This window comes from Castanea sativa, chromosome 4 (assembly GCF_040712315.1).
Source record: "Castanea sativa cultivar Marrone di Chiusa Pesio chromosome 4, ASM4071231v1".
Lineage (NCBI taxonomy): Eukaryota > Viridiplantae > Streptophyta > Magnoliopsida > Fagales > Fagaceae > Castanea > Castanea sativa.
Window position 1 is genome coordinate 24,621,558 of NC_134016.1, and position 23,537 is coordinate 24,645,094.

The window sequence follows — 23,537 nt, forward strand, 5'->3', positions numbered from 1 at the left end:
GACACTTGCCATCACTCCAAGGGCCCAGCCTCTAAATAGGCAACTCATATGGGTCCAAAAACTAAGGACACATGACTAATCCTGGAAACCTAATAAAAGAAACAATCAGTAATTCAGGGAATCAAACTGAATTTTCTTTCATATCATAAATGGCATAAAATCATCACAAAAACTCAAATCTTATTGATTTTTTTTTCCAGTCCTAAAACAGCCTACAGTTATGATAAATCAAAGCATAATTAAATTCCACAACCGACTGCTAGACCTTTTTTATATCTTTGGGTAGTGAATCACTTATTTAGTTGGTAGTGGACCTCACAATGTTTTGTGGATGTTCCAAAATAGATTGCCCGATGAGTTTTCCTTCATAATTTTCTCCCCCTCATATTGAGAGAGACCGGTTAGATCAATATATACAGACCTTGTGCAAAGATCAGGTCCTCCGTAGCAAACTTGACTGATGACTCCATCAAATAACTATCAAGGAAGAAGCATGTATTGATAGTTACATGTTACTTACAAGTAATATATCTCAAGATTAGCTTAAAATTTTCACTGTTTATGGCTTCTTTCCTGATGATTTTAAGGTAAACACTATCTCTATTGTACTTATATTTTTTTTCCCTCATAAATTTCTAGCATATATTTTTGCACAATAGCCATTTCAATAAGACAGTATTTAGCAAGATAGTATTCCTAGCAATATATACATTGCATAATACCAACCAAATTCAGCTAACTGCTATAAAAAGTTTTTTTTTTTTTTTCAAATGCTCAATGCCAAAATATATCCTAATACCCTAACAACTCCTTCATGCATATTTAGATAGATATACAAAGGGTCACAAACATTAAGATAAGTTTCAGATTGAATACTGTGTGTAACTGCACAATCCCAATAAACCATCTTTATTCATTACTGAAGATTAGAATAACAATTGTTATATACAGAACAATTAGTGCCAAATACTCAGTACTTATCACCAAATTACACTCACCTATTCCATTTAGGGTGGTCAGTTGTACACCACCACCAATTTGCTTTGGCCGGGATGTAAGTAACCATAGCTCAGTTCAAAACAAAATGGTACCTAGAATCCACATAGCTCTCAACATCCCAGAGGAAAGAACCAAAAGTAACTGCCTCCAAGACAAGTCTCTTTAAACCACCAAAGCTAATCTTGATGGGTTCATCCTTCGAAGAATCCACTGTTCCCTGTGGGGTTATGACAATCTCGGGTCTTCCAAACAATGCCTCTGTGTGCTTCTCAATGATGCTAACAGCCTCTTTTGATCTTATCGTTGCATATCTCTGAAGCGTCTCCCCATCAAAAGACATCACATAATTTCTCAATCGAGAAGGCTTTATTCCCTGACCAAACCCCCCAGGACTGATGTCATCAGACCAGGAAGAGACTTCAGGATGGGATGATGTAGCTTGGAAAGAGCCCTCCTCACCATTAGGTCTCATGCTCTCCCCCACAACTTGCTGAATATCACTCTCTTCTTCATCCGATGCATTTGGAAGGATTTTCATTGTCTTCTCAAGCTGAAACCTCTGGTCAACCCGCTTAAGGAAGTACCCATACATTACAGATGCTGCATAGACTTGGCCAACCCTTAGTTTGCTAATCTGTGCTACAGAGTTTGAATCAGTCATACGGTTCCCCAGAATCAGAGCTAAGTGGTTCTTAATCATCTCATAGGCTTCAGGAGAATGAAGCTGCTCGAGCTTTTCATCTTGGCTTGGCCATACATCAACTCGGCCAGAAGGATCCGACGAAGAGGGTGAAATGGCAGGTATCAAAGAAACATTGGCATCCATGAATTTCTGTACCACCAGTGCATACAAAATCTCTTCCAAAGCCTTTTTCCTTTCATTAGCCTTAACCTCAGCAATTCTCCTGATAATTTCAATAACCCAAAACAAGAATAAATACTTATCCTTAAAATTTCATTTCAGTTGTCAAAAAGATGAATGGAAAGAAACAGAAAGAGAAACAAACCCCTCTCTCTCTCTCTCTCTCTCTCTCTCTCTTTACTTCTCACCAAAAATTGAAAGTTTAAGTTAACTACAGCTGGTGCCATGTACATGAATGAGTTCAGTATTTGGAAAATGCTATAGTACTAGTAATTTTACTAAAGAAACTTTATAAACAGGTGTGGCAAAGGATGTGATTGGTGCCACATCAATAACATAATAAATAAATTTGTAAATTAGCTTTCTGTACAATGTTTAAAGTTGACAGTTTAATTTATAACCTCTATGTAGCAAAATTTGTACTATCATTAGCTTCGCTCTTTAATTATTTTTAAGATTTCCCAATCATAGTCATATCTTCTTGGATCCCCTGGCTTTAACAACCATCACACAGAGCCTAGCAAATTGATTCCTAGAATATAATGAAAAGGTTGACAAACCTATATAGAACTAGGTCGGTGCCAGAAGCAGAAGGATCATCTTTCTTTATGTCAGCATCGCGGTCAGTTTGGAGCTGGTCAAGCTGCTGCTCAACTGCAGCAGGAACAAGATGCGGGTGGCTTATCAATATCTGTGACAAAAACTGCCCAATTGGAGACTCCAACCGGAGCGGAGCAATTGGAGACTCAGTCGAACCCACAGAGTCGGGAGTCGATGACGCCCTAACCACCAAGCATCTCCTACTTCCAAAACCCATTCTCTTATGCGCCAACTTTGAGTGAGAGATTGAAGTGTAATGCTGCCAAGACAAGACATCAATCATAAGACAATATAAGCCAAAACTCTATTTTCTCACACAAAAAAAGCAATAAGTCGAGTCTAGAGTCACATTTTTCTCACAAAATGCACACGCGCACACACAAAATCCACTCTCTTTTGTGTGTTCATATTAAAATTCAGGCACACAACTACATATTTTAATAATAAAACTTATTTTACATAAGTAAAGCAATCGATTCGATTTAAAGGATTATATATATATATATATATATATATATATATATATATATATATATATTAATAATAATAATAATAATAATAATAATAATAATAATAAAAATCGCACATAATGACTCCCAAACCATGTTTTTTAATTGTTGCTTTGAAAAAGCCATAAACAAGAAAGAAAAAAAATAAGAAACCCATAACAAAAAGTGTGTATTTAGGTCAAATTTTATTTTTACGTTTTTAAAAACAGGGTTTCACTTTTCACAATCTAACTTCAGATTTCATCGCGTGCATAAATTTTAACAAAAAATAAAAAAGATAAAAGCAGATTGTACCTTAATTGAGGAGTGGAAGTTGGTACCGAAACGCACAAAATCGGGGCCGTTAGCTGGCGACAACCCGGGTAATGAATTGGAGGGTCCGGATGTGCTAAGTAAGTGAGATCGGACCATTGTTGCCTTCATTGCTTCCATTTTCAGCTCTGTAAAACAAATATATAAATTTTTATTGCAAATACCAACAGCAAAAAAAAAAAAAAGCAGATAAAATCGGAGAACAGAATGAAAACCTAGGGTAAGGAATAGTATAGGAAGGAAAAAGGCAGGCGAGGAAGATAAACCCTAGAGAGTAAAGAACGAACAAGAAAGAAAAGAACTGTGTTGTGTTGTGTTGTGTTGTGTCTATGGGCCGATCTCTGCGTTTTGTGTCTGGCGGAATTCACAGGTTCTGTGAGTCGGCTGAACAAAGTTTTTATTTATTGCGTTTGCACTTTGTGATGCACGTGGTCTAGATTAAGGCCCCTGCTGTTTCGCTTAATTACGGCAATGTCTCTGTCACTTCACCGGGTCCTTTCTCCTTTTCTTTTTCTTCTGGCGTAAATGCACTTTTAGTCTCTATATTTTGACCCAATTTTTATTTTGATTCATATATTTTATTTTTAACACTTTTAGTCTCTAAATTAATTAACGTGTAACATTTAAATCTTTACCGTCACCCAACTAACAGAAAATGCTGACGTGACTAACGGAAGAATTAAAATATCATAAAAAATGCCACATCACCCATGACACATCAGCACATTAACATTTTAATTAATAAAAAAAAAAACTAAGTCAGAAAATGAATAAAAAATTTTAAATAAACATTAATCTAAATTTTTTTTTTCTTTTCATTTTTTTTTTGTAAGGACCTTCATGCTCAAGCTTAGAAAATTTCAAAACCAGAAAAATGAATAAATCTCTTTTATTCAACTGAACCAACATTCATCATCTACTCCCAATACTCAAGAATTCATTTTTCCATTTCTTTTCATTGTTCTTCGGAACCAAACAAAGCACAACTAAATTAGCAAAAAAAAAAATTCATTCTTTCGAAAACCAAATAAACCCTAGCAATTAATTTTCTTTCTAATCATTCTATTTCCCCAGCAAACAAACAGAACACAAGAAACTCAACAAAACCAAAACTTTAGCTAAAAAAGTAGAAACCCAGATCGGAAAGAAAAACCCAAGACGGATTTGCAGACAGAGATGAGTGGACTGAGGATCGACTTGGAATCGGTGAGGGAGTACTCAATCCACTTGCAAACGAAGATGCTTGACGCCGTTTTGACAGTTGTTGACGGCGTCGGAGACTTCCTTAGTTGTCGTTTTGACGGTTCTTGCATTGGATGTTCTTCCCATGCTTCGATTAGAGTCTCCGTCGCACCTTCGCTCCAACAATCCTCGCGTCCCCCTCCTCCTCCTCCGTCGCCGGATCCGGATCTCGGACTGGGTCGGGTGGCGTGGCGCAAACCCGAGCGATCCATTTAGGGAGATGGGTCAAAGGTTTGAGTGGGTTTGGGGATTGAGAGAGAGAGAAACAGAAATGGTGAGAGAGAGAGTGAAGAAGAAGCATCAAACAAAATGGTGAGAGAGCATGTAGGTTCTTACAGATAAAAAAATGAAAAGAAAAAAAATAGATTAATGTTTATTTTAAATTTTTTATTTATTTTTATTTTTTTATTAATTAAAATGCTGACATGCTGATGTGTCATGGGTGATGTGGCATTTTTTATGATATTTTAATTCCTTCGTCAACCACGTCAGCATTTTCTGTTAGTTAGGTGACGGTAAGGACTTAAATGTTACGCGTTAATTAGTTTAGGGACTAAAAGTAGTAAAAATAAAATGTAGGGACCAAAATAGAAATCAAATCAAAATGTAAGGACTGCATTTATGCCTTTTCTTTTTTCTCCAAATTTTTCTCCACTAATCCTTACTTTCAGGACTAAAAGAAAATTTTTTAAAAAAGGGTAAATTACAGTAACTTATATTGAGATTTGGAGTAATACCAAATACATCCAAATGTTTTAAAAATTAACCAATTTAGTCTTTAAACACTAACACTATTTGTGCACCGTTTATTAAATCATTTTGTTTCATTTTCAAGTTTTTCTTTTCCTTTGCATTGTTTGTTTACTCTCTCTTCTTCACGCCATAAACTCTCTCTCTATCAAGGTCAAGCTAGCCATAAGGTTTCAAACTCAACAAAGAACCAATAAGACAAACAAACACAGATCAACCCAAACAAACAACCATCCAACATCAAACCCCGAACATACCTAAATCAAAAACATTTTAAAACAAAACCAAGACCCATAACAGAGATAGACCCAGCTATTACCGTTCACCACGATACCACCTATCACTGCCCACTCATCCTCCTCAAACCCAAATAGTTCCAACTATTCAACATCATATGATTCACTACCTAAACCCATATCAACAATTTTTTTAAAAAACCCATACCCATGATGGCGAGCTCTGCCAGATTGGGATCTTGCGACCGCCGGCCACCACTCATCGCAACCCAGCAACCATAATCCATCCTCCTTGATAGTGATTGAACCCATACCCATGATGGCGAGCTCTGCCAGATTGGGATCTTGCAACCGCCAACCACCACTCATCGCAACCCAGCAACCACAGTCCATCCTCCTTGATAGTGATTGAACCACCCAGTTTTAAACAATAGCATATGGTGTCAGATCTATGGGTAAATCGGCTTTGAAACCATTTAGGTGGCGGAGTTTGTTGGTGATTTTTTGAGTTTGAAACCTTATGGCTTGGCTTGAGATAGAGAAAGATAGAGTTTTTCTAGCGTGAAGAAGAGAGAGCAAAGATACACAGTAAAAGAATGGAAAATTTTAAAATAACATAAAATGATTTAACAAATGGTGCACAAACGGTGTTAGTGTTTGTGGTGGACCTTTTTGTATTTTTAGGTTGGATTGCTTTCTACTGCGCTGTGGCCCTAGTTCTGGGGTAAGAGAGTCGAAATTGGCTCAATTGAAACTCACCTCAAGCCAGCTTGTGCTCAAGCTAGGACCCCTTCACCAAGATCTTAATCACACGCTTACGGCAGAGGACGTTGCTACAAAAATGTTATCGCAAAAGGAACATAATATGATAGGATAATGAAGATGTGTTCACTACTAACAAAAGATGATATTTAAACCATTTTCTCAACAAGAAAACACGACTATGTGAATACAGCAAAAGTAAGTTAGTGACAATAAGAAAAAGAACAAGATTAATGCTTAATCAATCATAATAAAAGAGGGAAGGGGGATTGATCTATTTTACTTAGTTCCTTAGCAGATTTAAGTCTAAGAAGGGAACCAGTCTCTAATGTGAGCAATCTCACAGGAAAATTCTTTTATTGAAATTGCTTACTTTGAAAAAATGGACCTAAATGGCTTAATCTCAAGTCCTTTAACTTACAAGAGAGTAGGCTATTAAGGGAGAGAAGGGAACAGCCTATTGGTGCATGCCTTATCACACTTTTTTTCTCACTTTTCTTTTCACCCTCTCTGTTTTCCGTTGTTTTCTTTCTTGTTGTTTTCTCACTTGTTCCTTCTTACCCATTGCCCTTGTTCTTGTTCCGTTGTTGTTCCCCCCTCTACTGTGCACAATTAAGGCCTTTTTATACTGCCTGCCGTGATGAGTTTTACTGTTTTACTGTTTTACCCTTCAACTATTTTTGGCCTAGTGTGGGTGTCCTTCCTGGTCCACCCACTGGTTTGCTAGCCGCTCAGCCAGCACCACTACCCCACATAGGCTGCACCACGTTCCATTCCCAGACAAAGGAGTTTTTGTTTTATTTTCTTGCCTTCCGTGGTGTTCCCATCTGAATAAGGATTAGGCATTCTCTCTTACTAACTCTTATGGCATGCACCTAGTGATTCCAGCTCACATTTCCCTCTTTTGGGTGGTATGTCATCCCAACAGAATATTTTCCCTAAAAGAGCCTTGAGTAGGAGTCCTAGAATAGACTTTCCCCTTCTCCCACCACTAGACTATACCCTTTCTTACCTCTGACTCATGGCCTACAATGCCTGTGGTGGCTAGGTACAAGTGGATGGTGCCTGAGCCTTGTGCATGCTCCACTCCCATGTGATTCCATGGCTTATTTGTCGTTCATGCGTTTGTTGTTGTTTGTGGATTTGTCTAGTCCTTCTAAGCATCTTGCTGCTTATTTTTAATCTTTTGTGGCATGGATGAGTCACTAGGTCTTCATTCTCTGCATCTCGTTTCTTCCCTAGGTTGGGCTTTGCTCGAGTATGGGCCCTTCCTTCTTCAATCCAACCCTTGCCTTCTTTGTGGGTTGGCTGACACTTCTGCCATGCTGCTTCGTTGCTTCTACCATGTTATCATTTAACTTGTGGTTGGTGGGCCTCCTTTGGGCCTGCCATATACTTTTCCTTTACTCAGCTCATGCTGCCCAGTACTTCTGTTGGGCTAATTCTCATACTATCTTGGGCTTCCTTGGCTCATTTTATTCCTTTGGGCATCTTCGGTCCGCTTCATTCCTTTGGGCATCCTTGGCCCGTTCCATTCCTACATTTTCATGGGCTTTTGCTAAATCTTTCAAACTTTCCCTGCCCAATTATAATACCTTTTACTTCCAAGGCTTGTTGGCCTTTACACTAGCCCTATTTACCAATTCCTTTCTTTGGGCTCCTCCGGCCCATTTTTACTTGCTTTGCATTTCTTATGATTCCCATGCGCTTACTACTTCCTCCTCTGGGCTCCCTTAGGTCCATTTATTTTCTTTGTGGCTTTTTCACTACTTTATAGGCCTGTGGACAATTATTCCTATCATTCGGGCTTAATGATTTTTCTTACTATGCTAACTCTTCTTCCTTCACCCTTTTTATATTGTTGGGCTTCTTCTTGTTATTGGATCTTTTTGCCAAAGTGGGCATCAACAGTGTTTTAAGGACCAGATTAGTCATTTTTGAAAGCATTTAGATGTGTTTGGTATTACCCCAAACCTCAAGTCGATTACTGTAATTTACCCAAACAAAAAAACAAAAACAAAAACAAAAATTTTGATCTTGTAATTCTATTTAGGGATGTCTACGAATCGGGTTAAGTTGGGTGTGGGTTCAACTCAAGCTTGACTTGATCCCATCCAGTAGAAAAATTAAGGATGTGTTGTTGACCGAAAGCATTAACAAATCGAATCAAATTGGATTTTCCTTGGGTCGAGTTGATTTAAGTCAAAACCGAGAGAGGCTGCAACAATTAAGATTTTAACCAATCTTTCTCAAAAATCTAAACATGGAGAATAGTAGCAATTCTGACCATAGACAGTGAAGATCTAAACAGAGATGGCTAGGGATCGGTTCGATCAATTCTTAGAGAGCAAGACCCGCTATAATCAAGTTTCAACCTCTGGCATCCAAACCAAGACACTAGTCAGTTTGTGATGTAGGTGGGAATTGAACCTTATATCTCTTATTTAACCATCAAAATTTTTACCAATTAAACTAACTGGAACTCACGAACGATTTAAACTATTATGATTTAAACTTTTATTCCTTTATATGATCTTCAGTTTGTTCTTCACTGCTTTGGGGTCGTGGGGCTAACACTTTGATAGTTGGTACAAACATAAAGAATAAAAAGAAAAAAAAAAATTAAAAAACGTGTTGCATTTGGAAATATAATAATTATGTGACCTCTCACTCCAATAATATACGATATTATTAAACCATCTGATTTCAAGGAACCAAGCATTTTACAAAATTACTTTTTGACTAAAATGCGTGCTAAGACTATGAATAGCCTATCCAAACAGGCTCTGTATGGTCATGGGCATTGTAATTTGATAATAATACTATTGTTCGATTCTATTCCAATGATTTCCCCACTTATTGTAAGCAAAACAAACAAACACACACATATCTAACTCATGTGGATTCTCAAAAAAGAAGAAGAAATATATATATATATATATATATATATATATATATATATATATATTGAGAAGAAAAAAGAAAAGAAAAAAAAGAAAAAAAAAATATATATATATATATATATATATATCTAAGTCATGTTTAGTTAATCGGTACATTATCAATCATTTGAAGTTTGAACGACAACTTTATTTGATAAATAAACTAGTTTTGTGGTACAAAACAATTAAAACATCCTCAAATAATAAACAACGAGTTTGACTAATATGAAATGGAAGCTAAGATTACTAAACATGAAACTAGTAAATTTTCTTATAGAATAAAAGATACAAAATTATGTTATAAAAACAAGCATTTTGCAATGCAATTTGAAAAGACAACTTTTTTTTTTTAATGAAAAGACTACTTATTTGAATGTTCACCTTTTGTCGTTGAGATAAATTCACCATAATTGAAATTAATATTCACTATTATTGTAGGAGAATTTTTTTTTTTTTTTTTAAGTAAGTTCTAATTAGATCAATTTGTAAAATCCCTTTTTATAAATTGAAGTTCTCTCCTTAAAAATATAAAAGTAAAAAGAAGATAAAGAATATGGTTTTTTTTTTTTGTAGAATACTAAGTATTTTAACACACACGCACAATGGGAGATGGGAGAATGCTTTAAAGAAACTAACAGTGGTGTATATCCAAAAGGGCCTAACTATTGGATACATAGTATAGACTTTAAATCTCTATAATTTACACTCATTTTTCAATGTGGGATTTACCCACTGTTTTTTCTTTTGAGAATACTAAGATTATGTTTGGCAACAATTTTTGTTTTTTATTTTCAAAAACTCGTTTTTGGGAATATAAAGAAAAAAAAATTCTTATATTTTTGAAATCAAAAACATGTTTGGTTAGTTGAAATTAAAAAAAAAAAATTTTAAAGAAAAAAATAAATAATACTAAAATATGTTGTTACTAGGATTTGAACTCTAATACTAACTCATTAAATGAGACAGATTTATTAAATTAAATGCGTATTTTTATTGACTTTTGAAAATTAAAAACTGAAAATAGTATTTTGCATGTTTTCAGTTTCCTTCATAAATTAAGTTTTGAGAACAATTTTTGTTTTCTATCCATTTTAGGTTGCTAAATAAGTTTTTTAGTCTCAAAAATATAAAATTATTTTTGCAAATAGAAAATAAGGAAAAAAATAGTTACTAAACATACTCTAAGTATTTTAACACATACATAAAAAAAAATAAAAATATTTTAAAGAAACTAACAGTGGTGGTATATATCCAAAAGAATACGGGAAATAAGTTATAATATGACTCAAAAATTGGAGGTACTTGTAAAAGATATTTTTATGGGTCAATAAATATGGGTTTTTTGTACCATTCATTAACCTAAAAAAGAAAAAGAAACAATTATTAGGTTGGGGTTGTTTGGTCATTTAAGGCTGGCAGTAAAAGATTTTTAGATTGCAGTCAGCACAAAGAGATAGGAATAAAATTGGGTCAGTCTTCGCGAGATCTCTAGGGGATTGGATTTTGGACCCATATGAATTTTGTTCACTTGTTGTTTTGGCTGACTCTTGTGGTAGCCATAAAAATTGAAATTGGTCCTTGAATAGTAACGAATATTGAATGGTTTACGCGTCTCATTTTAAATGGAACATTCCCATATGTGGTTTTGGGTTTTTAGAATCTAATTTTTTGGTTTTGGGTTTTTAGAATCTAATTTCACCAAAAAATTAGATTCTAAAAACCCGAAACCACATATGGGTTAATGGTTTTGGGTTTTCAGAATCTAATTTCACCAAAAAAATTAGATTCTAAAAACCCAAAACCACATATGGGTTAATTGCTTATGCAGTTATGCGAGTCGCCACTCGGTTGTTTCCACTCAGTCATTTTGTGTCATCGCATGAGTGCTCAATCAATATCATCCTTTCCTACCTATCAAAGATATTGATATTTTATTCAGCTAAAAAAAAGATATTGATATTTTGTGTAATGTGTAATATTATTTGAAGAGAAATTTCTTCATAATTTCTTCCTTACAAAGTCACTGTTTTAATACTTTTTATACCCTTAAAATTATGATAGCCATTTGGCAGGATGGTGACTCCTAGTCTCCTACATAAATTTCGTCCAAGAACATTTTAAACTGATATCCTCTTCTTGTCCTAGAAGCATCAAGTCTTCGCTAAAAGGAGAACTAAGCTCAAATCTTCTCCCTTCCAATTGTTATAATAATAAAACTATATATAAAAAAGGGTTTAATTCTCATTTTAATCCCTAACATTTGTCATATGTGTTAAAACAATTTCTAACATTTTAAATGTATTAGTTTAATCCTTAATAATTTGGTATTGCATCAAAATAACCTCTGTCCTTAAGTGGTATATAGTGCTAAAAAAGACAATACAAACGACGATGTTCATGTTAAATCCAAAGATATGCAACAACAACAAAATGTTATTTCACTTAATGTGTTATAAAGGAAACCGTGTCGTTCTAGTAATTGGACCATGCACTCACTTATCCCAACAGCATCATTCTAATGAGTTGTTAGTTGAATTCAAGTAATTGTTGCAAGAGCGTGAATTTCTGTTTTGAGTTAGTTAGGTTCTGTTAGATTTTTTCAAATTGTGCGGAATTAATTACTGCATTTCTCAGACATAATTTGTTAAGTAATTGTGTATAGATACTAGTCTATGTGTATTATTTCAGTCTAAGCAAGACTAACAAGATTTTTCTTCTCTCTTTTTTCTTTTCTTTAATCTTTTATTGTGTCTTTGCTATCTTGTTAAACACACAGTGATATCTTATTAGATCATAGAAATCTTGTATTTGTTCGTATGGAAAAAGTCAAAAAACTAATGTGACTAGCAATGAAATGAGAAGAATAAAAAAAGATTTTTTATGCCCCCTGGGCTTCCACGTTGACTGTCACGTTTTTTTTTTTTATGCCATATGGGTTTCCACGTGAACTCCTACACAGCGCTTGAGTTGCACTGCTTGAGCCTTGCTGTGCTTAGCTTGCGTCACGATGCTTGTCGTCTCGCCATGCATCGGTTGCATCGAAATGCGCAGATCATAGTATTATTGTGCTTTGGAGAGAGGGAGAGAATGAGAGCTGAAGATCAATAGGGTAGGAGAGAAGTAAGAAAACAAAAAATGAAACCATGATTACATGGTGAAAAAGAGTTTGCATTTTTAAGTTATATTTTGTGAAAACACCCTTCCAAACAAACAATTTTTTGTGGGACCCCAATTTCAGGATTTAAATCACAAAGTCGTTTTAAAAACAACCAAACACCCTTTTGAACTTTAAATTTAAATTTGAATTCGACCGTTTGTAAAAATACTGTAAAATAATTTATGCATGTGACATTACTTAATCAGATATAATCAAAGGCATAAATACATACATATATACTGTGGTAGACCTTTTTGTGATTTTGGGCTGGATTACCTCCTGTCGTATCGTGGCTCGAATATTCTAGATAGGAGAGTTGGGATCGGTTCAGTTGTGACCGGTTCAGTTGTGACCTACCTTGAATCGGCTTATGCGCAAACACTATGCCTCATTTGCTGAAACTTTAATCACGTGCTCACGGCAGACACAGTTGCTATGGAAGAGCCACAACAGACAAATATGATAAAAATAATAATGAAAGGAATAAGTTATTGTTAAGGCAAGACAGGCGAGAAATCCTTAATCAAAAACAGGGAAAAGGAAACACATTCTGAGTGAGGTTACAAAGACAAGATGAGAAGTAATAACAATATGTGAGAAAAATTGAAGAACAAAAGATCAGTTTTCCACATTTGATTGTGCTACGAGGGTAAGGCCAAGGAGGGAAACCACTTCCTCAACATGGGTAACTTCACAAGATGGTTCTGCCATGGAAATCACCCATTCTAAGGGAATGGGCCTGAATGGCTTGTGCCCAAAATGAGTTTTCTTTTCTCTTTGCAGAGGGTAGGCTTTTAGAGGGAGAGAAGGGATTAGCCTATTGGTGCATACCTGTCATTCTACACTTTCTGTTTTCTCTTCCTGACTCTCTTTTTTTCTCTGTTTTTGTTATTTCTTATTCTTTTTCCCCCATTTTCCTTTTCTCAATGCTTACTTATCTAACAATGTTGTGATTCTCTCCTAGTGGTTACTATTGCCGTGATGATCCCTCCTGTGCACAGCAAGGGTCCTTTATATACTGCCTGCCGTGACTGACTTTTACCATTTTAGCCTCTAACTACCTTTGTCTGGTCTGGGTGTCCTTGCCAACCACTCTTGGTTTGTCAGCTGTCCAGCCACCACCACTTACCTGTACTAGCTGTGCCACTCCTCATTACTAGACAAAGAAAATTAAATTGTTTACTTGCTCACCGTGGCATTCTTATCTGCCACAGTGTGGGTGTTCTTTCTTCCTATCCCTCTTAGCATGCACTTAGTAGTTCCAACTTATCCTTACATCTTTTGGGTAGTATGTCATCCCAACAGGACATTTCCCCCCAAAAGAACCTGAGCAGAAACCCCAGAATAGGATTTCCCTTCTCCCCACTGTCAGACTATACCCTCTCTTACCTCTAACCCATGACCCACCACTTCCTGTATTGGCTTAGTACAGGCTGGTGATGTCTAAGTCTTGTACGTGCTCCACTTCTGTGTATGTCCAAAACTTGTCCACTGCTCATGCGTTTGTCGTGGTTTGGGGGCTCGTCTGTGCACTCTGCCGCTCATCCTTGATCCCTTATGGCATGAACTGCTTTCTGATTTCTCATTCCTTACAGCTTACTTCTTTTAAAGGCTGGGCCTTGCTTGATCGTGGGATTTTCTTCATTCAGCTTATTCTTTGCTTCTTCCGTAATCCTACTACGATTTTTTGCCATACCATTTTGCTGTCCCTGCCATGGCGTTATGTGACTCGTGCATGCTGGGCCTCTTTGTGCCTACTGCCTATTCTTCTCCCAACGACTCAACATGGTCATTGGTTTTATACTCATGTTACTTTGGGTTTTTCTTGACCCATTTCATTGTTTATGGGCTCTTTTGTCTCATTTCTCTCTTCTTAAGCATCATTGACCCATTTGCTTTCCTTAGGCGTCCTTGGCCCACTTTCTAATTCTGCATACCCATGGGCTTTTACTAACTCCCTTGAGCCTCCCTAGCCCAATTACCTTATTCCTCATCCTTGGGGCTCATGGGCTTCCCATCAGTCTCTTACTTTCTTACTTTATTACTTTGGGCCTGCTGTGGCCCATTCTTACTTTGCTACGTCACATAATGCCCATGGGTTTCTACTTCTCTTTCTGGGCTCCTTTAGGCCCATTTGCTTTCCTCAATGCCCATTTATGTACTTTATGGGCCTACAAACCACTGCTCCTGCCATCCAGGCTTAATGGTTCTTCTAACCATCCACTAACTCTTCTCTACCCATTTTGTTGGGCTTCTTCCTATTATTGGGCCTCAAAATGGTCATCAACACATACATACATACATACATACATACATACATACATACATATATCAATGGTCACATTAACAATTTGTAAAAATATTGTAAATTAGTTTGTAATTGCAGCATTACTCTTTGCCTTTACTATATGCATGGTTTCGATTACTATAATTTAGGGAGTTTGTCTTAGCGGTTTAATGTGTGATCTTTTAATTAAATGTTGACCTTATTTGATTTCAAATTTGATTTTATTAATTCTTTCCTTGTGTTTGTTTAAACTTATGCGATTAAGTTAAGATATTCTTAATTTCTTAGTAAAGTTTCCTTAACTACAACTTAATAATACAAGTGAAAGGAAGTCATATGACTATGCAAGCTTGGGGTGCTTAACACCTTCCTAAGCCCATACCCTAACTTTAAACTCAGTCTAGACTAGAGTTCATTTGCAAATGGATTTCAAAGTTGGTTCTTGGACCTAGAACTAAGTGATGACTCCCTTCTCAAGCTTGGCCCGTGAGGCATGTGGCATACTCTTGGGACCATATGTGGGATGGACTCACATTGAGAAACATCCAAGATAGCCATTTAGTTGGCAGACAATGGTGGCATTCAAGGGCCACACCTTAGGGTGCTCCTAGTTATGTTTAGTCAACCATTATCAGATAACTGATCCACATCATTCATAATTTGATAGTGTAATCAAGATGATGACTAAGGTTGCGTTTTTATTTTTGGTGTAAAATTTTTTCTGACAGAAATGTGTATAGCTAAAAACATCTTCAAGGAAAATATTTTATTTTTCAGTGTTTGGTTGTGTTTTCAAAATTATTTTTTTGGAAAAAAAAACATTTTTTTAATGTTTGGCATGATAATTTTTTTTAATATGAAAAAGTAAATGACCAAAATACTCCCTTCATAAACACCAAAATACCTCTAAAAACATCCAAGGTTATCAAAATTCCCCTATAATCACCAAATACCCTTGGAACTTTCAAATCGACCAGACATCTAAAATGATTGAAATTACGGCCAAAAAGTCTAAATCGGCTAAAATACCTTTGGATTTCCAAAATGCCTCTAGAATCTTTAAAATGACAAAATAACCAAAATAACCCAAGAATCACTACTGTAAGAGCACAATTTGTACCCAGACCCAAATGAGTGATGGGCTCAGGCCCAATAAGCCTTATACAATGAAATTTGTAGAGCGTGGGTTTGAAATCTAGGCTTTTACGGATATTGGACAACAGATAGGTGGACTAGATCGCCACTACCTACACAATCAATGGATGAAAATAACGGAAACTCTCCTCGGACGTAAGCCAAGAATCACTTGTATTGCCTTACTTTCTTTAAACAAAAGATTAAGATTAAAGATAATATGTACAGTGCTCTCTTTATCTCTTCCTCTCTCTTTTTTCCAATTCCCTCTTTCCTTTCTTATATCCCTTTTTTCTCCCTTTCATCTTCCACGTGTAGCACATATCACCCAATTAGATACTTATCCCATCCACCACCTTCTTAAAGTCTTCAAACAATAGCTGGAACGCTGAACATTACTGTTCAGAGGTCATTTCCCTATTAATGCGGCTAGAGAGGTAGGTGCAGGGTCTTTAATGCGGTGGTAGCAGCCTTTTCCCTTGATATTTCTCATACGTTCCCCCTCTCTATAACTGTGTGGAACACATCTTTACCCAACAAGCTTTTCAGAATTCTCTTCCCAATCATCATGATGTGTCATACGATCTTCACTTGACTTAGCCAAGGAGATGCCTCTCCTCGGACAACCTCATCAACCTTTCTAGCAAAAGCTGGCTTGTGGGTCTCAAAGGCTCTACTCGAACAGGCTCACACCGCCAAATCAGGCCCAAGGCCCAAATGCGTGTTCTGACCATTTTTACCCACACAATAGCCCCTCAAAACTTCGTTTTTCTCCCCATCTGGGAAGGAAAGTGAAGTTTTGACACATCACCACAACCGTCACACGCTTTTCAAATCAGCAAGCATGAAAACATCATCTCGCCTCTTTTAAACCACCACTGATGCTTTGAAATCCACCAGACGCGCATTAATTGCTGTAGGTAACGCCCTGTCCCCCACATCCAACGGTGCGATGCACATCCAACGGCTTGGGTCTTCTATTAAGATTTGAGCGAGATAACTCACATTCAATGCTGCTTCCCATACGCCAAAACATCTAGGAAACCGAAATTCAACCTCTCACTTTAGAAATCAATCAAATCTCAAAAGTTCCTATTCTTTCTCCTCTCAAGAAGCTCGCGAAGAACCGTCTACCTCTTTCCCGTAAGTTCTTAAACTTTTAAGTTCATTTCTCCTCGGCTGTTGTTCTTGGCCATTAATTATATTCTTCCCCTCTCTAAAACTTCACCCTTGCCCCGACCAAATGGGTAGATTCAAATGGGTAGATTCAAGTGTCTAGTAGATACCGATGCTGTTATGGAGGGTTTTCGGGCTAAATATCGTATTCCTCAAAACATAGGTTTAAGATATTGCCCCCCTGAAGCCATAGTTGATGATGGGGAAGAAGGAGAATTTGTCATTCCCATCATCGCATTTTTAGAGGGCGGGATGACACTTCCTATGAAAAATGTAACCAGTGAGTACCTTCGCAACCATAGGCTGTGTCCAGACCAATGCGCACCTAACGTGTTTAGAGTTTTAGGTTGTGTCGATACTCTAAATGAGCAAATGGGTCTAAACCTCACATGGCACGACGTCGTTTATATGTACGAGTGCCATAAGCTTAAAGACGTAGGATACTATCTCAAATCTAGATCTAGTATTGTTAGGCTCATATCCTGTCTTCCCAAATCCAACAAAGGTATGAAGGATGATTACCTAATTGCTTCTGGAATGTGGCACAATGGTCCTCATTGCCCAGTCGAATGGGGAACCCCAGGTGTGACTCCATAAGAATTAGATTCCCTAACCTGTGACTTACTTGTTTTAACTTTACCGTTTATGATTACATTGTATGTTATTGCTTCTTTATTTAGTATTCATTGCTGATCTAACCATGCTTGTGTTCTCGAATGTTTCTGCAGACAAACAACACGTACGCCCTTGTTTGAGCCTTTGCAGCGTCGTGGACCTCAATCGCGTCCTACGATCCGAGGTGTTCGTGAGTGAAGACCTGCAAGTGAGAGCAGCCCATCTCATATTGGGATACAACCCACTGTCAGAGGACTTCCAAGATATCGGCAACGCGATCATCGCGGGTGACCAGAGACGCAGAAGGATAGACATTTCAAGACCTGGCTTTCTTTCTGCCCACGAGCTACTAGATGATCCTTCCATCATCTTATACACACGACCAATTAGAGCGGTCCCTCTTTCGACACGTCCCTAGGAAATAACCATCCGAGAAGAGACAACCTCTTCGCACTTATCCCTTGAAGAGGAAATTGATCAGTTTCGTCTTGAGGAAGCCAAAAGACCTCAAGAGGGCCACGTCGTCATTCTCTCGAACAAAGAAAACGAACCTGTAGGGGGCTTTGGTATAAAAGACTTAGTAACAGTGCAGGTTGACATTAGTGCCGAGGAAGAAGAGATGTCTAGCCTAAGAGCATTGATGTCTAGGAGGGGCACACAAGCTCCCAAAAAGGATTCAACTAGATCTCTACCCTCTCCCAAGCTGCCACCACCTCTTCCTCCTTTTATCCCTAAGATTCCTGCCTCCGACCCCAAAAAGAAAAGAAAAAATGAGGCCGTGGAGAGAGAAATGACACAATAGAAGAAGCTAAAGCAACAACAATAACAAAAAGTTGCTAAGGGTAGAATGCTCGCCCCTTCTGTAGAGAGTGGGGAAAGCCATGGTCTGGCCGAGGTGCACCACACGCAGGCCAATTGGTCTCTCGCACTGGAATTAGATGGGACTCTAATCCCTTGCCACTTCAGCATAAGGGAGTTCCAGCGAGGACATGGCCATCACTTAGCGAATGCCCTAGAACAACCTCTTCTTCTTCCAAAGGATATGGAGGCTTTGGAGAGTATGACCCAACCCCACCTCTTCCTCTCCCTAAAAAGGGACTTGGCTTTGGTAAGTGTCCTCCAACTACTTCTATCTCACTGTTTTTATTGCCTTTCTACATAAAGTCTTTCATACGTGTTTCTATATTGTTTTTACCATAATGCACTTGTTTAACATTTCAACGCAGGCCATTCCAAAGGTTTTTGTTACCGAGAAGTGGGTGAAGGACTCTCGGAAACAGGCTATAGCTGAACTCCAAGTTAGAGTCGAGACCGAGAAGGCTTTAGGCTGTGCCGTGGCAGACAATGAGGATCTAGCCAAAAAATTGGCAGACAAAAAGAGAGAGAGAAACAGCGTCGAGGCCGGCCTCAAAACTACCAAGGCTCGAATGGAAGGGTAACATAAACTTCTGCGCCAAAAAGAAGAGGACCTCTCCAAAGCTCAGCAAGACAATTCAGACTTAAAAAAGGAGCTTGCTCAAGCCAAGGAAGAGACTCGTACCCTCAGGGAAACTATGGAGACTGCCAAGAAGGCTTCTTACAATGAAGGGGTTGAGGAAACAGAAACCCGATTGACCGAGGAGCTAGCAGAACTATGTAGGGAGTACTGCCAACAAGTTTGGGCAGAAGTCCTAAATGTGGCAGGAGTCCCGACTACTTCTGAATGGAGGAAGTCCGAGAACATTTGGATTCCAGAGGACATCCGAGTGATTGAAGACCTTCCCCCCATTTTAACTACTTCTGAGGCAGTGCCTTCGATAGAGCCACCTCTAATTTAAGAACCTATTCCATCTCCCAAGGAACTTACTGGTTCTGATAAAGATAAGGAACAAGGTGATGAGGCTGGGAAGCACCTAGGCGAGCATGCCGAGCCAAATGCTCCTCCACCAGTGGCAAAGGACAAAGGAAAACAAGCCCAAGCCACGTCTGAAGGTGAGCCTAAGCAGACAGGGGAGGAGGACAAAGTGAAAGAGGCTGCAAAGAAGTCCAACCAAGACCCTCCACTTAAACTCAAGGCATAGGCCATCTAGGACTTTTTCTTTATGTGGTTTTTTTTTTTTTTTTAGGATTTTTATTTTGATCCATTTTAGAACTTCATTTCCAATGTAAAATTCAAAAGATTGCTTTTTAATTTATTGACAATTTCCTTTACTGAAATATTTGTATCTTTTACCTTAATGCACCTTACATGCATAGCACGATTGACTTGATATTTCCACATACAGGGAAATCCTTATAGTGCTTCAGTCAGTACTAGTAATCCAACGTGAAACTATGCTCACTCTATCAACTTAAATCATCAGCAGATAGACTATGTATTGAAACTGTAATATCCAAAGTGAAACAGTATATAGTTAAATATGTATGAGTATATCTGAACTTAAAACAAGAGAAATACAATTTAAGACTTAATTTGATGTTTAATTTGGCCTAGAAATCCAAGCACATCCAAATCCATGTCTAATATATGAGAGAATAAACCTAAACGTTAATTTCCCGAAGTAGATGACCCGAGGACCAGACGTAACTAAGGTTCTGTTTAACACTTAATAATATATCAATTTCCACGAGGTATGTGGTCCGAGGAGCTATACATGACCAAGTTTCTGTTTGATACTTATAAGAATGAACGGTAATGTTAATTTCCCCAAAGTAGATGGTCCGAGGACCAGACATAACTAAGGTTCTGTTTAACACTTAATAATATATCAATTTCCACGAGGTATGTGGTCCGAGGAGCCATACATGACCAAGTTTCTGTTTGATACTTATAAGAATGAACGGTAATGTTAATTTCCCCAAAGTAGATGGCCCGAGGACCAGACGTAACTAAGGTTCTGTTTAACACTTAATAATATATCAATTTCCACGAGGTATGTGGTCTGAGGAGCCATACATGACCAAGTTTCTGTTTGATACTTATAAGAATGAACGGTAATGTTAATTTCTCCAAAGTAGATGGCTCGAGGACCAGACGTAACTAAGGTTTTGTTTAACACTTAATAATATATCAATTTCCACGAGGTATGTGGTCCAAGGAGCTATACATAACCAAGTTTCTGTTTGATACTTATAAGAATGAACGGTATCACAACACAACAATAATAGAACAAAAAATGACAAAAGAGTCTTTCATTAATAATAGTACATTTGTAGGTTATTTACATTCCATGGATGTTGTACAACTCTTTCATCTAAGTCTGCTAGACGATATGCCCTTATGCCCGCTACAGAAGTGATTTGGTATGGTCCTTCCCAGGTAGGTCCTAGCTTTCCCCATGCTAGGTTCTTGGCAATACCTAAGACCTTCCTCAATACTAAATCTCTTGGTGCAAGTGGCCTTAACTTTACTTGAGCATCATATCCTCGTTTGAGCTTATGTTGATCATAAGCGAGCTAAACCATAGCGATCTCTCGCCGTTCATCAACTAGATCCAGGCTTTTCTCCAGTAAACCTTCGTTATTATCTGAGCTAAAAGAGCTCGTCCTCAACGTCGAAAACCCAGTTTCCAAAGGGATCACAGCCTCGACCCCATAAGTCATGGAGAAGGGTGTTTCTCTTGTGGATCTTCTTGGTGTAGTCCGATATGTTCACAGAACATGTGGCAATTCTTCCACCCACCTTCCCTTTGCATCATCCAGTCTCTTCTTGAGTCCACTTACTATAACTTTGTTAACTGCCTCGGCTTGCCCATTTCCTTGTGGATAAGCTGGAGTGGAGTATCTATTCGTGATGCCTAGGTCACAATAATATTTTCTAGAGGCCTTACTATCGAATTGCAGCCTATTATCTGAAATAAGAGTATGAGGTATCCCAAACCTAGTGATAATGTTATTCCAAACAAACTTCTTTGCATCCACATCTCTAATGTTTGACAAAAACTCAGCTTCAACCCACTTGGTAAAGTAATTAGTTCCCACGAGCAATCACCTTTTATTTCTCATAGCCTTTGGGAAAGACCCTACTATATCCAATCCCCATTGAGCGAATGGCTAAGGACTAGACAAAGGATTAAGTACACCACTAGACTGATGGATGTTAGGAGCAAATCTCTGGCATTGATCGCACTTTTTCGCATAACCCTGGGCCTCTCTCTACATGTTAGGCCACCAATACCCCTAGGTCAGAGCTCTATGAGCTAAAGACCTTCCACCTATATGACTTCCGCAAATCCCTTCATGCAATTCCTCCAACAATGACTACGTTGCTTCAAGGTGTATACACAGCAAGTATGGCCCAGAAAAAGAGCATTTATACAGCTTTTGATCCTCGGACAACCAAAATCAGGGCGCCTTTCTACGAACTTTATCTGCCTCAGATCTCTCATAGGGCAGGCCATTGCTCTTAAGAAAGGATATTATGGGGTCCATCCAACTAGGTCCGAACCTAACTTGATGAATATGGACAGATCCAACAGCTATTCGAGTAGGTTTCAACAACTCTTCAACGAGAATGACTCGGGGCAAACCTTGAGCTGAAGATGTTGCAAGTGTGGCGAATGAATCAGCATGTGTGTTTCCAACTCCTAGATATATGCATCAAAGTAAAAGAGGCAAATTTGGATTATAAACACCTGACTCGGGTCAAATATTCCTGCATTCTTGGATCCCTAGCCTCTAGTGTTCCCACCACTTGGCCCACGACTAACTGAGAATCCGAGAACATTTGGATTGACTTTCCCCCCATTTTCTGAACCATATCCATCCCAACCAATACAGCCTCGTACTCAGCCTCAGTATTAGTGGCTGAGAACCCCAATCTCAACGATTTCTCAAAAGTAATTCCTTCAGGGGATACCAAAACTAGCCCCACACTTGATCCTCTTTGATTCATAGCACCATCAACATGCACTTTCCAAATCGGAAATTTCATGCACGAAATCACGCAAACTGATTTTCCATCCATATACGACCTCTTTGCACTTTCTTCTAATGAAGGTTCAGTGAATTCTGCCATTAAGTCTGCAAGGACTTGGCCTTTGACAGAGGTGCGAGGTATATACTTAATATCGAAAGCCCCTAGGATGGTTCCCCATTTCACTATCCTTCCTGAGTAATCAGCACTTCGCAACACCGACTTAAGAGGGAGTTGAGTCAAAACAACAACTGTATGGGATTGAAAGTAGTGAGGAAGCTTACGCATAGCATGCACTACGGCCAGAATCGCCTTCTCCAATGGTAAATAACGCACCCCCGCTTCATGCAAAGATTTGCTCACATAGTAAACTGGTCTCTGTATACCATTATCGTCCCGTATCAAAACTAGGCTGACGGCATGAATGGCCATTGCTATATATGCAAACAAGATTTCATCCACCTTTGGCCGAGACATGATAGGTGGTCGAGAAAGATACTCTTTAAGTTGTTGAAAAGCTAAGACACACTCCTCGGTCCATTCAAATCCCTTCCACATATTCAGCAATTGGAAGAAAGGTCTACACCTATCAGCAGATCGAGAAATAAGCCTGTTGAGAGCAACAGTCATCCCCATTAGCTTCTGCACCTCCTTTGGATTCCGAGGAGGTTGTAAGCCGTTAATTGCCCTGACTTGTGCCGGATTCACTTCTATTCCTCTATGAGTCACCATGTAGCCCAGGAATTTACCAGAGCCTATGCCAAAAGAGCATTCAGATGCGTTAAGGCACAACTTGTACCTCCTCAACATCTGAAAAGTGTCATTCAAATCTTTCACGTGCATGGACACGACCTTGCTTTTCACCACCATGTCATCCACATACACTTTAATAGTCTTTCTCAGCTGCGACTCGAACATCCTGGTCATCATCCTTTGATAGGTAGCCCCTACATTTTTCAAACCAAAAGGCATCACCTTATAATGGTAATTCCCTGTAGGAGTAATGGAGGTTGTCTTCTCCTGATCATTCAGTGCCAACAGTATTTGGTGATAGCCTTGG

At 38.2% G+C, this 23,537-nt stretch overlaps 1 protein-coding gene across 2 annotated transcripts; it reads right to left on the minus strand.

Annotated features, from left to right (window-relative positions):
- Nucleotides 1-882: 882 nt before the first annotated feature.
- On the minus strand, nucleotides 883-3,682 carry LOC142631742 (UV-B-induced protein At3g17800, chloroplastic). 2 transcript variants are annotated; one of them, XM_075806034.1, is made up of 4 exons: nucleotides 3,570-3,682; nucleotides 3,265-3,410; nucleotides 2,422-2,720; nucleotides 883-1,904 (listed from the first exon to the last, which is right to left on the minus strand). In XM_075806034.1, the coding sequence occupies exons 2-4, from the start codon at nucleotides 3,400-3,402 to the stop codon at nucleotides 1,070-1,072; spliced, it is 1,272 nt and encodes a 423-aa protein (XP_075662149.1). In that variant the 5' UTR covers nucleotides 3,403-3,410; nucleotides 3,570-3,682; the 3' UTR covers nucleotides 883-1,069. The 2 variants fall into 2 exon arrangements, with proteins under 2 accessions (XP_075662149.1, XP_075662148.1); XM_075806033.1 differs by having other exon boundaries at nucleotides 3,498-3,672.
- Between the last annotated feature and the right edge of the window lie 19,855 nt (nucleotides 3,683-23,537).

Coding starts and splice junctions, on each gene's coding strand:
- LOC142631742 (XM_075806034.1), bottom strand. CDS start 3,402: ATGGAAGCAATGAAGGCAACAATGGTCCGATCTCACTTACTTAGCACA. Junction 2,721..3,264: donor ACTTCCACTCCTCAATTAAG/GTACAATCTGCT, acceptor TTGTCTTGGCAG/CATTACACTTCAATCTCTCA. Junction 1,905..2,421: donor ACCGACCTAGTTCTATATAG/GTTTGTCAACCT, acceptor TGAAATTATCAG/GAGAATTGCTGAGGTTAAGG.